At 40.4% G+C, this 14,418-nt stretch overlaps 1 protein-coding gene across 6 annotated transcripts in view; it reads left to right on the forward strand.

Moving 5' to 3' along the window:
• LOC308630428 (nuclear autoantigen Sp-100-like) overlaps positions 1-14,418 on the forward strand; it is a 52,097-nt gene that overhangs the window by 9,085 nt on the left and 28,594 nt on the right. For 5 of the 6 annotated variants that reach the window (XM_081260444.1, XM_081260445.1, XM_081260447.1 and 2 more), the window contains 6 exons: positions 2,032-2,115; positions 2,956-3,033; positions 3,390-3,434; positions 4,047-4,118; positions 6,791-6,997; positions 7,943-7,996. In XM_081260444.1, coding sequence (XP_081116570.1) covers positions 2,032-2,115; positions 2,956-3,033; positions 3,390-3,434; positions 4,047-4,118; positions 6,791-6,997; positions 7,943-7,996 — 540 coding nt within the window. The remainder of the gene's footprint in view (positions 1-2,031; positions 2,116-2,955; positions 3,034-3,389; positions 3,435-4,046; positions 4,119-6,790; positions 6,998-7,942; positions 7,997-14,418) is intronic. The other variant, XM_081260446.1, reaches the window with a different exon arrangement.

Here is a 14,418-nt window from a genome sequence, read left to right on the forward strand (position 1 = left end):
CAGTGGGCTGGGACAGCGGGCTGGGACAGTGGGCTGGGAGAGCGGGCTGGGACAGTGAGCTGGGACAGTGGGCTGGGAGAGCGGGCTGGGACAGTGAGCTGGGACAGCGGGCTGGGGGGAGAGCGGGCTGGGACAGTGAGCTGGGAGAGCGGGCTGGGACAGCGGGCTGGGACAGCGGGCTGGGAGAGCAGGCTGGGACAGTGGGCTGGGAGAGCAGGGTGGGAGAGTGGGCTGGGACATTGGGCTGCGAGAGCAGGCTGGGACAGTGGGCTGGACAGTGGGCTGGGACAGTGGGCTGGGAGAGTGGGCTGGGACAGTGGGCTGGGAGAGTGGGCTAGGACAGTGGGCTGGGAGAGTGAGCTGGGACAGCAGGCTGGGCTGCAGGAATTGGAGCTACTGTTCTCTGATGTCCTTTATTCTGAACCTATTCTATATGATGGCTCCAGTTTATCCTGAGACTCCCAAGTCTGCATTGATTTGACCCTTTGGGGAAATGTGTGGACCCAGAAATCATTATGTATTTATTTTTCATGATTGAAATTGTGAATAGATGGATTCTATTTATCAATATAAATTTGTGCATTGATTATATAGTAGAAATAGGCTATCAAAGTAACGATTTAGAAACTAATTGCTATGAACACAAAGTTTTATACTTATCCAGTGATTTCTATACAGAACAGAAAGCTAAATATTCCTTTATTAGAAGTTTATGCTGCCATTAAATATTCCTTTATTAAAAGTTTATATTGTCATCTGACCACAAACAAAATACAATTCATTCAACTCTCTAATGTTAGCAGAAATAAAGACTTGAAATAATGTATTATGAAACCCAAAGTTTTGTTTTTGACAAAATTCTGCAGCAAGCCATGGCATTTTTAGTGATTTTTCAAGAGAACTTTTCAAATAATATGCTATTTTTTTTTCTCTACAACAACCTTAAAGGGTAAGCAGGATAGGCACTGACATCTTTGTTTCTCAGAAGAGACAACACAATCCTAGAAATGTGCTAAGTTCTTCTGCAGAGTCTCATGGGGAATTAAAGGAGAGAGAAGACTAGGATCCTGGATTTGGAGTTATGTCCTTATAAAATGCAAGATTAATATGATTATCAAGATGTTGTATTATCTCAGGCATACCTGAGGTATGAGTTTTAAGATGTACAACTCTGTAGTGGCCAAGTATAGTATTGCACACCTGTAGCTCCAACTGCTTGGGAGACTCGTGGGAAGGTCACGAGTTTGAAGCCAGCCTCTACAACTTAGTGAGGCCCTATCTCAAAATAAAAATTTTAAAAAGAGCTGAGGATGTAGCTCAGTACCCTGGGTTCAATCCTCAGTACAAAACAAACAAACAAAAAAAAACTCTGTAGCGCACAAATTGGTGATTTGTTTTCCTTTTAAATTTTCTAGATCCAGAGTATTTTGGAAACATGCCTCTTTAGGGAAACCATACTGGAAAAAGAGCAAATTAAAATTTTACCTGATCTTGAGGTCACAAAAGAGCAATATTTTAAATCATATGTTCTTTCCAGTTGCTCCCAATAGCTTCTAAAGAAAAATGTGAATTTGCTTCAGCAGACTGTACATCTCTGACTCTTATCCTGGTGTGAACAAACTGCTCCAAAAAGTAGTTCCCAGATATGTCTAGGACTCACACCCAAGAGAGTATTATTTCTCGATCTTGTAAATGGGGCGTGGGGGACAAGGAGCCTTGTCATCCTCAACGTAAGATATTCAAGGCCTCCCTCCATGGAGATCAGGCAGAGAAGATGGAAACACGGAATGGCCATCAGAGGGGAAAAGTAAAAGGGAGAGGTGTAGGAAGAAAGGCCAAGCCACGCAAAGACGTCCCTTGCAGGGAAGTGTTTGTGTCACCGGGGATAAGTATGGCAAGTCACTAACCTACATGGCAGGTAATCAGAAAAGCAGATCACTGTGGCCTTACCTTTCTTATTAGGAAATTTTCTACTGAGCTGATTCCTTGGTCACAACAGAGGCTCCTAAAGAATTCTGTTCTTTTGTGCAGTAATCAAAAACCATGTCCAGTTTGACTTGAGAGATGAAGAAGAGGCCCAAGAAGCCACTTGCTCATGGCACCAGGCTGCTCCAGGTAAAATTAGATTGCAGCTCCAGGACTACAGAATGGCAGAGTCCACAACTGTTTTCCTGATTAATTTTATTCTGAGCATTCTTCATATGCCCTGATTCTGTAGCTTTTAGGATATCTCTTTCTGCAATCTGGTCCTAATGGGAAATCGAAGGTGTTAAGAAAGCATTTTAGACTGTTGTTTAACTGGAAAAAAAACTTAATTGACTGCTACAATGAAAACATTGCAAAAATGTGCTTATAAAATGAGTCTTTTTGACTGCATATCATTACACCTATTACTGATAAAGAGCTGAAATAATGTACTTATTCTCCACCCACCCTTTTTATTTTATAGGATATAGTAAGAAAAGTGTTCTTCTTTTCATTAATATTGTCATTTGTCTCAAGTTTATAAAGTTTTAGAGGGGAGAGAGGCATGATCCTATTCTTGGTGGTTGTCAGAGAAATAGCCAAATAGAAGATTCCCCTTCTTCAATATCAGACTTCCATGATTGTCCTGAAAGATAAGCAAAGCTAGGATCAATACAGATGCAGACATAAAGCCAACAATAAATCCATAAAGGACAAGTAAAAGAAGAAAGAGAATGCAGTGGAGGAAGACAGGGGCCAAGGCAAAGCAAGATGCCCAGTGAGGGTGAGATTTTCTTAGCGTCAGGCTAGGTGACGGTGAGTCACATGAATTTGAAAGGCAGATCATGGAAGTCTGAGGGGAGGAATATTCTTGCCCTGGAATTTCACAGCTCTCCAAGTTGTTCCTAGTGTCCTCTCTATAGAATTCCTCTGTCTTGGTTTCCTTGGCATACACTAAGACCTCCAAGGGATATTTGCTCCTTTCTGCAGCGAGAGGACATGACTATGGCTCTTCAGAATCCAGTGAGGAGGAGATACCCTCAGCGCTCCGGATCTCAACACCAACAGGTGAGCTTGATGCCAAGGGCAAGTTCTGCCACTTGGGCTCCAAGACATCCAGGGCACAATGCAGACCCCCTATTCCTAGGTGCATTTTACTCTGAGCACACACCACAGCATGATTAGGCAGTCCAGGTAGCCCAGATTCATTGATAAATTATTTAGCTGCAAACCTATGGGGGAAAAATTATCACTTTCTAAACTCTTTGATTTTGCAGTTAGAGCTAAAAGATGTGTGTCTCTGCCCCATTTGTTAGGGAACTCTGCTCTTTAGAGAGACAGGAATAATCATTATAGCATCTTTGTAATCCAGATCCTGTCTCAGTAGGCTCTGGTCACTGGTTTTTCTTTCCTTTTCTTTCTAGATTCTGTGAGGATGTCTACTTGGAGGATACACAGTCAGAAAAGAAGTAAGAGCAATTAAAAACTCTTGGTGTAACAAACAGTTTTCCTTGCCACAAAAGCCTCATTTGGTTTTTATATCCTTTAAAATCAAAATACAATTTTTGAGAGTTTAGATGATTCACACGATACTACTATAATTAGTGAGTCAGACTAATCGGTATAACACAGAGGCCTCAAGTGTGCAGTGGCTCCAGCACAAGGTCATTCCTCACTCACTGAGATCAGGGGGTTCCCAGATGGAGTGCTCACCCGCCTCACAGGATCACGGGCCCAGCTGATGGAGGTGCTGATGTCTCTTAAAGGTTGTGTCCAGTGCCCCCAGTAAGAAACGCAGGTGGAAGCTGACATCTGTGCAAACAAGGGGAAAGGGTCAGAAGTGTTAGAGATGGGGACAGAAGGGGCTGCTTTCCCTGGCAAAGCTGGCCCCAGCCCCAGCCTTGGGGATGGTTCCTGGAGCAACCTTGTCCAGCGGGTCAGAGGGAGCCAAAGGGTGGCCTGGTGGCAGGAATATCCCTTCCTCTTACTCAAGCTTCCCTTTGCCAGTTCTCCTTTTAAAGATTGGATGGGATGCTAAGGCACAGGCAAGGACTGACTCGGAACTTCCTTCTTTTCTGTAGGGCACAGCAGTGAAAGCTCTTCAGAGCTGAGTTATGGAGAGGAGCCTCGGGAAGTCCTGAGAAGTGGATCAGGTAAAGAAGATTAGACGCCGCGCCTTGGCCTGCAGGATGTCAGGACTCTGCACTAAAAGCCACTGAGTCCAGATGCCTTTTATTTTGAACAACTTGACTGACTTGCGTCCAGTTATCCTGGAAACTTCTTTTCAATACTTTAGAAAATGGAAGGAGGCAGGAAATCCTTACAAACTCACGTTGAACAGCATGAGTCCTGTCAACTAAATGTGTGTAAATATATTTTGCTGTCGCAGGAGAAATAAATAGCAAAGCAATGGTATCTGTCATGCCTATTCACACAAAGTCTCTAGATTTCTAGCCCCACACTGGTCATTTGTCATTTGCAATTGTAGAAGCCTAAGAAGACAACTGGTCCTTCTGTGTAATTATAGTCAGAAATAAAAGCTTCAGATCAATCACTCTCAAAGTTTAGTATAGTTTTTGACAGATGTCCTTCACTATAGAATTGGATTATATTGTGTTATTTCCATGTACTTTGACAAACAAGATCTGTTTTTATCATCACAAAAGCCTTAAGACTTGGACAGGTAAACCCTTGCTATCCCCATTTGGGACAATATAATAGATGTACAAAATGTGTAAGAGTCAAAAACTCAAGTAACAATAGGAACTAGCAACCGTGTTGACTTACAGTGAGTGACTACTGCATGTAATGGGCAGAAAAAAAAGACCTGTGTTACATGATCAGAGTCTGAAAAGTTAGTATAACTAACTTGTAATATTCACAGGGAAATGTGTCAGTAGCTGATGAAAGAAAGAAAACATTTAACAACAAGAAGTAAAAATATAATATGTAAAGTACATATTATATTTTATAATATATGGTCTATGGTATATATGTATACTATGTGTGCTGTATATGCACATACTCATTTACACATTAGCATATACACACTTTCACATGTGTGTATACATAGGTTGAGATACATACATATCCATGGAGAGTAAAAAGTGAAAATCACAGATAGACAATAAGGACAGGAATAGAGCCTGATATTTTGTATACAAAACCACTAAAGGATCCATCCAGAAAGGATTAATAGAAAAATAAAGAGGAATAGAGATCCAGGGCAACACTGAGAAGAGACAGTGCAACATGGGAGGCCAGCAAAATCAGAGACAGAGGCTCACAGGAAGGAACAGTGGAAGGGCCTTGGACAGGAAATAAGGAAGAGGAGAATGAGGTGTGGCCAGACAGAAGAGAGGCTGCAGCTCTGTTGGACCTGAAGTGCAGTCATGGGGTGGGTGTATTTTTTCTCAACTCGTCTGAATGCTAGACGTGGTTCCCTGTGACCACACTGAAGTCTGTTCCCTGGTCACACTTGTACTCGATCATTTCCTTATTTCCCCTCAGTGTCTTGGGGATCCACAGGTCTTCAAATGAATAGTGGTAGAGTCTTGATTGGAGAAGCCAATTATGATATCATCAATTATCTTTGTTTACTTGCCTACACGGGGGTGGGGGGGCGGGAGCCATTCTTTTCCTCCCAAACACATGTGCACACGTGCGCACACACACACACACACACACACACATGCACACATGCGCATGCAGACTTGTGCACAGACTCAGTGTTTTCCACAGGTCTGAGAGGACCAAGAGAGAAAGAAGAGCTGGTTCTTGGATGAAGGGAGGTGACTCTGAATGAAAACTGTTAAGATAAAACAGTGGAAAAGGGAACCTTGGTGACCAGATGGAAAGAGACTGAATAAGTTTCAAGGTCTTCTAAGTGTATGTGGATCCAAGGATCCCAGATTGGGGAGTTTGGGGGAGAAAAGGGATGACTTGCAAGATATTTCTCAGGAGCTAACCAGAAACGTGGAAATAAAAGTTGGTGATTGATTGAAAGACCTGCAACGTAGAGATCTCATGTGCAACTGGCAAGGGAATAGGCTGGGTGATTGGTCAGTGTCAAAGGACTGGCATTTGATGAGGATAAAAGTAGTGTCTGTGAGATGAAAATGAACCTAGAAGAAGGAAATATAGATAGGCAAAGGTTGACTTTGCAAAAACAGTTAAAAGATCTAGATAAAAATGCGGTGGGGCCGCATGAAGAAGAAGAGAGACAGAAATCATGGGATCCAGGGTGAACATGAGACAAAAGCAACCCGACACAAGGCATGGTTCACAGTAGCAGTGAGTCTTCAGGGTAAGGTGTCCCTGGGGATCTAGGTGGCCCTGATTACTCGCGTTCCACCCACCCTCTAGTTTCTCTAGCCAGCCCCCTCTTCCCACCTGAGTTTGAGAACGTCCTCTGTCCAAGGTTCTGAAGGCCCCAGTCCTCCCTTGGATGTCAAGACCTTCACACTCCAAACTCAACGTTTCCAAAACTGAACACATCATCTTTTGCCCTAAAACCAGACTCTCCTCCTTCAGTGTTTTCTATCTCTAAAACACACTATTGATTAATCTCTTCTTTCAAGAAGAAATTCTTGGGGTCAGCTATAAAAGAGAGGTGTATTTTATACATATATATATTATACATATATATGTATACACACACATATACACACCTTTATGCACTAAGGAATAACAAAAGAGAGATTTCAAAGGTAAAGCCATCCTTTGATGTAGGAGTGGGAGGGAGGAGTCACCAGTGTTAGGGGAAAAGAAAACTTGGGCAGGGGAAGGAACATGGATGAAAATTACTTTACTAATCATGATTTAGGAGCAGGGCAACAAGAGACTGGAAATGAGAAGTGCTCCTGTGTCCTGTGTTCCCCAAAAGGTGTGCCAAGAGGCCAGGAAGCAACGGTGGAAAGTGGCCGAGCGTCTCACCCAACAGGCAAGTCTGCTCAAGGGCATCAGGGTGGAGGTGGCTCAGAAATACCACAGCTGCTGGGCAGGACTGAATCAGGAGAGAAAGCTGTAAAAGGTGAGAGAAAAATGGCGGTGGGGCCACATGAAGAGGAAGAGAGACAGATATCATGGGATCCAGGGTGAACAAGGTGATCAAGTTCAAGGAGAACATTGGGAAGACTCTAGCTCACCGACAGGAGGTGGGCCCCAGGCCCCAGGCTGCAGGAATCCAGAATAAGAGTTTCCATTTTCTGCAGCACTTACTGAGTACACAGTGACAAGGAACAGGCCCAGCCATGCCAGAATCTTGTTCTCTACACCTGCATGACCTGACCCTTTGGGAACTGCAGAAAGGCAAGAGAGCGTTAGATACACGTGTTTAACAGGATGAGCTCTGTTGGTTACATGTGGTTCGTGTAAAACAAATAGGTTGATAAAAACAGCAGTGTCCTGTTTATTATCAATACTGAAGCATCGGATTTATATGGCTTCCACCCTTACCTGTAGAACCAAGGAAACAATGTGCTTCTGCTGGTAGATCTGAGAGATGGTAGAATAGCTTTGCCACAGCCTTAGGAAAGCCTAAAAGGACAAATGGCCCTGTTACCTGTTAGGAAAAAGGCCTTACATAACTATTCTTAAACTAAAAATATATAGTTCCAATGGTTGTCTTCCAACATGTTATTGATTTATATAGTGATTTTCTATTAACTCACCAATGAGATCATCTAATCTTCATAAAAAACTTAGAATTTGAGCAGGATTACCCTTGCTATCCCTGTTTCATGGATCCCTGTTTCCTTAAACAGGCACACAGAGTGATCAAGAGCTTTCTCCGAGTGTCAGGGAACTAAAGGAAGGCCTTACATCTTCCCTACCAGTCCATTCCCTTAGAATGAAGATAGAGAAATGAAGCCCATCACATCAGTATGATCTTTAGTCTTCCACACACTGAATTGTCATATATTCTTAACTTTCATTTATAAACCACAGTTCTCTGACCCCCATCTTCACTTTCTAGATACCACGGATGTTGGGAACAATTCTACTTTGGGAAAAGGCAGTGGGGAAAGAAGTAAGAACAAATAAGTATTTGCTTGATTTTTATGTTACTAATGAACTATTTTTTAATGCTAAGGTTTATTATCATCATTTTTATACCTTTCATAAGACAAAAATGCCTTTGAAAGTAACAATGTATTTTTCAAAAGTTTCATATCTTCATGTTTTTATTCTGAATTTTAAATGTTTCTATTCTGAATTTTAAATGTTTCTTTTCTGAATTTTAAATGTTTCTTGTAAACATCAATGTATAGATTTGAGAATATTTCTTTGCATGTATAAATGTTTTGAAATATTTTATTTATTTAAGTAATATAATTCTACATATTCTTTCCTTTTCTTGCTTTTTAAACTAAAATATCATAGCTAGATAATAAACAGATTAGCATCTTTAATTGAACTATGAAAATCATATTATAGGGCTACTTTAACATGACTTTTCCCACCTTTAGTATGGCAGGAATTCTTCAATTGCTCTTTTTCAATTTATTTTTTAAATTTGTTCTGATTCGTTATACATGACAACACAATGCATTTTGACACATCGTACACAAATGGAGCACACCTTCTCATTCCTCTGGCTATACACAATGCAGAGTCACACCATTCGTACAATCACACATGCACATGGAATAATAATGCCCATCTCATTCCACTACCCCTATACCCTCCATTCACTCCCTTCTGCCCAGTCCAAAGTTCCTTCATTCTTCCCTAGCTCCCCCACCACACACATACACACCATTATGGATCAGCATCCTGATATCAGAGGAAACCTTTGGCTGTTGGGCTTTGAGGATTGGCTTATTTCACTTAGCATGATATTCTCCAGCTCCAACCATTAACCTGAAAATACCATCATTTCATTTTTCTTTATAGCTGAGTAATATTCCATCGAGTATACATACCACATTTTCTTTATCCATTCAGATGTTGAAGGGCACTAGATTAGTTCAATAGCTTAGCTATTGTGAATTGAGCTGCTATAAATGTTGATGTGGCTGCATCATTATAGTATGCTGATTTTAAGTCCTTTGGGTATATACTGAGGTGTGGGATAACTGGGTTAAATGGTGGTTCCATTTCAAGTTTTCTGGGGAATCTCCATACTGCTTTCCAGATTGGTTGCACCAATTTGCAGTCCCACCAGCAATGTATGAGTGTACCTTTTTCCCCACATCCTCACCAACACTTATTGTTGCTTATATTTTTGATAATTGCCATTCTGACTGGAGTGAGATGAAATCAGAGTAGTTTTGATTTGCATTTCTCTAATTGCTAGAGGTGTTGAACATTTTTTCATAATTTGTTAACCATTTGTATTTTTTCTTCTGTGAAGTGTCTGTTCAGTTCCTTAGCCCACTTATAGATTGGGTTATTTGGGTTTTTTTTTTTTTTGGTGTTTTTTGAGTTCTTTATATATCCTGGAGGTTAATGCTCTATCTGAGGTGTGTGGGGTAAATATTTTCTCCCATTCTGTAGGCTCTCTCTTCACATTATTGATTATTACCTTTGCTGAGAAGAATCTTTTTAGTTTGAATTCATCCCATTAAATAAAAGACCCAGAATAGACAAAGCAATCCTTAGCAAGAAAAGCGAAGCAGAAGGCTTCACAATACTAGACCTTAAACTATACTACAGAGCTATATTAACAAAAACAACATGTTATTGGCACCGAAATAGACATGTAGACCAATAATGCAGAATAGAAGACACAGAGACAAACCCACATGAATACAGTTATCTCACACTAGACAAAGGCACCAAAAACATACATTGGAGAAAAGACAGCCTCTTCAACAAATGTTTCTGGGAAAACTGGAAAGTCATATGTAGCAAAATGAAATTAAACCCATATCTCTCACCTTGCACAAAACTCAACTCAAAGTGGACCAAAGACTTAGGCACTAGAACAAAGACCCTGTGCTGAATAGAAGAAAAAGTGAGACCAAATCTTTATCATGTTGACTTAGGACCTGATTTCCTTAACAAGACTTGATTTGCTCTTTTTTTTTTTTTAAAGAGAGAGTGAGAGAGGGGAGAGAGAGAGAGAGAGAGAGAGAGAGAATTTTTAATATTTATTTTTAGTTCTCGGCGGACACAACATCTTTGTTGGTATGTGGTGCTGAGGATCGAACCCGGGCTGCACGCATGCGAGGCGAGCGCGCTACCGCTTGAGCCACATCCCCAGCCCTTGGTTTGCTCTTGATCACTTGTTTTTCTTCTTCCCAAATCTCTTTGCTGTGGATGCAGTTTGTTTGCTTCCTCACATTGCTGAATGATCATGGATACTCTCCTATGTCATAGACATTAAATCTTTGTCATGTGTATTGCTAATAGTTTGTACAAGTGGTTGTTTTTCTTTTAGGTTTGTTAATGGAATCTTTTATGCTAGAGGAGTTTAAGAATTTAGTAGTCAAATTTGTCATCCTTTTTCTCACTGGTTTCTGAGTTTCATATAATGTTTACAATAGCCATTTCTACATCAAAATTTCAAAAATATTGTTCTATATTTGTCAAACACTTGATCCTTTTTAGTCTTATCTATAATCCACATAGGATCTATGCATCTCTTTGTGTACACGTGAGCTGGGAATTTTAAAAATACTCCCTACACTATTGCATCATGAACTAAGTTGCCACTTAGACCACACAGTGCCTTTCCCTATTCCTATTAGTTTTTCTTTTATGACAGAAGGCACTACAAAAGAGAAAGCGGAAGTCAGAATCATCCTGATGACTTACTGGGGGGATAAGTTTTAGAATAACTTCAAGATTCTTCCCCCCCCACCCCTTCAGAACCTCTAATTAGAAATGCATTGACCTCATAAATGCAGGTTAATTTGGGGATAATACAGACTTTTACCCATTTATTCATTTTTACTTAATATTCTTCCAATAAGAAGTTTCTTAAATAGCTCCTGAACTTTTAAAAAAGTTGTATATATTATATAAATATGTGTTACCATGAACATAGTTTTTCCATCTATATAATAAACCAATGAATTTAAATGAGACAAGACTCAAAATCTTAATTTAAATAGAAAATCCATAGTCATTTTATTATTTACACGTGAGGGAATCAGAAAGTCACTGACTTGATATAAAATCTTACAACATTTATGCAGTTTCAGGATCCAGATGTAACTTAAAATATTATGGTTCTAAACTATCAAGTAGCATGATAAATCAGAACTACAGCCTCCATTGGAAATTGGTTTCATCAGAAATGTCAATAATCCTAACTTGGAAGAACATCACTAGAAACATTCTACTCTTCCAACTCTTCCAATGACAAATTTATATTAACAGAGAACAGAATGAATTGATAATAATTATAAATAGACACGTGTTCCTGTATTTTACCAGAGAATAAGACTCTTACAAAACTTCTAATTTTAACCCTTCAGATCATATCTATTAGTTTTGTGGTACAGATATTCTTTCTCCTTCTACAACTGTGTTGAGAGAATTTTCTTTCATCTCTTTCTGGAATTGTTTCTCTTTGTTACAGGGACTTAAAAACCCAATCTCTGGAAATTTGTTAGTCTTATAAGAAAAGCAAATATGTGGAGCTTAATTTTATTGGCATAAAAAGAAAAAGGCCTGAAAACAGGAACTAAGGATGTATATAGACTTTTCTACTATGGCCTATAATTCTTGTTGCTTCAATCTGAGCCGGCTGAGACCTCTTATTTTTTTATTTTTACCTTTCCTTTCTTGTCTTCACCTAAATACAAAATATGAACAACTATTTCAATATTTAAGTGGGAGGATGGTTATTATTTTTTAATAATTTATCATATAATACTTTATAATCATTATTTTGTATTTATAGGCTAATAATCATCCCTGGCATCATTAAAATGCTTTCTACACTCTTTCTTTTTTCAAAATGCAGTTGCCGCTTACAAGACCTCGTCCTGTGGGCCTCACCACACCCCCCTTTTTATTGACCTACTTACCCACTTCTCACTCTTGACCCTTCCTCAACTGTTCTTTCCAGGCAAATCAGACCACATCTATATCAAAGATTACCGTATCTCAGTTTCCCTTCAAGGTACCTGTTTTGGTTGAGGATATACAAAATGGTCTTTGTAATTGCCCACTGTTACTAGAATAAGATAGATAATTTGGTGAAACTGAAGGAAGAGCCAACTTGGGAGGACCAGGGCACCCCCAAACAAGTGTGCAAGGCTTCAGCAGAGAGGCCAAGACTTCAAAAGCCTTTACTCAAGTTTATGGTCACACTGAAGACTGGTTAGCATCTCATTGGTGACAGATGAAGTCACCATAGCTCAGCCTGCAGGACATGGCAGGCAAGTCACAGTGACCCTCACTTCCACAGATAAGGTAGTCAACTCAGAGCCTACAATGGTTTTCCTAAGGGAATGATCTGGGCATCTTGACCAATGAAGGACAGAATCTATGAATTACTCTAACTTCCTTCAAATATCTGCTCAAAAGTTAACTTGCTAGAGATTCGTCCCAAGTCCTCTATATTAAATTAGTGCGCGCACACACACACACACACACACACACACACACACACACACACACATCCACTGCTCTCTGATCCCTTCATTCTGCTTTACTTTTCATTATAGTACTCTGTCATCTTATGTATTTATTTATCATTATTTGTCTTCCCACCAGAATGTAAACTCCATGTAGCAAGGACTTTATGTTATCCACAACTTTATCCTCAGCTCCTGGGGTTAATTAGCTATAAGGGCTCAATAAATAGCTATTGAATGATATATTTTCATGAATAAGTTAATTCTACCAGTGTGTGAAAGTTTAATCCAAATATATGATTGTACAAAATACATAGTTAAAGCAAACAAAAATATGAAAAGATGTATCAGAAATGTCAGGAAACTACCTGTGAGAAGAGTGGTGATTTTTCACCATCATTATCTATTTCTCTAGGGTTATCTATTTCTACATCATTATTTATGATCTCTGTCATAGAAATGCTGCAATCTAATGTGGGTTCTCTGCAGACCTCATTGTGGGGTGAGGCTGCTTCTAGACTACATATTCTCAGTGGGCTTCTTCCGAGGACAAATGTACAAATGGCCATAGATGAGTGACCCTACTGGCCTCACAGGTGAGGCAGAAGGAAGGCAGCAGGTGTGGAGGTAATAGTGGAAGGGGAGAGAGACCCCTTCCCAGGAGCCTGGGGCCTCAGAAAGCTAGTTCTCCAGACTAGAGGATGGAGCTGGTGTGGCTTATCTGAGGATGGCCAGCGGTGGTCACCTGATCATGGTCTTAAAGGCTGGGGGCGTTTTTGCCTTCTAGCACCCAGCAGGCCTTGGCACCACCATGATCAGGTGGGTGATGGGGAGAACACAGCCCCTTCAAGTCATGTGGATTAAAATGCAATCTCTTCTTTTGTCTTCTGGGACCCACAATCTCTTACTGTCTAATAGTACTTCCCTGGTCACTTGCTGGCTGTGTTGATGATGGTGTTGAATGGTAGTACTGGTGGTGGCCTTCTGAACTTGCTGACGTCTACATGATGGAAAGACCTGGGTCCCTTCCCATCGCTACAGTACTCTCTCCATTCTAACCATGCTGTTCTTTAAATTTCGTGTTTATGATTGCCAATTATATTTCTCCTCCTCTTTCTTTTGAACTGCCAAATCATAAATTCAAATTCTTGCTCCAAATAGCCACTTGGATTTTAATAAGTGTCTCTCTCAAATTTTATATGCTAAACAGACTTCATGGTTTGTACTTGCAACCCTATCACCCACACCAGTCACCCTCATCTCAGTAAATGTTATATATCTTCAGTTGCTTGAGCCAAAAAAATGTAGGGCATGTACTGATTTCCGCCTTTTCCTAACCCTCCACATTCAATCCATCAAGTTTCAAAAGTATATTTCACGTTGTTCACTCTTTATCTCCCCTGCCCCTCCCCCAGTTTAAGTCCTATTATCTTGCATGGGGTAAACCAGAGCCCTCCCCACCGGTCACCCCATTTCCCTTCTTGCCCATTTATAATTCATTCTCCACTCAACAGCCTGCCACCCAACTGCTTATACCCTTTCAATGGTTTCCAGTTGAATCAAGAGAAAAAGTCTAAATGTCTTTCTATTCCTTCAAAGCACTACATAAGCTGCCCCCATCACCTTATAAATCTTCTCTCTGTCACACGCCTGCCTCAGTTACTACTCTGGCCTTCCTTGAATACCCAAGCAATTTTCTGCCTCAAAGCCTTACCATCTCTGTTGATATAAGTAAATGCTCTTCCCTGGGGCAGATGGCTCCTTATTCATGTTTCAGCTGAAGAATCTCCTCTTCAGAGAAATGTGTTCTTAGAAACTCCCCCAGCCTATTTCCATCTCCCTTTTACCTCTTTCCCCTGATTGATCGTGCTTTTGATGTACAAAAGATACTTTCTTTGTGTTACCTGTCTATATTATC

This window comes from Spermophilus citellus (genome assembly GCF_964194105.1).
Source record: "Spermophilus citellus genome assembly, chromosome: 11".
Taxonomy (NCBI): Eukaryota; Metazoa; Chordata; class Mammalia; order Rodentia; family Sciuridae; genus Spermophilus; species Spermophilus citellus.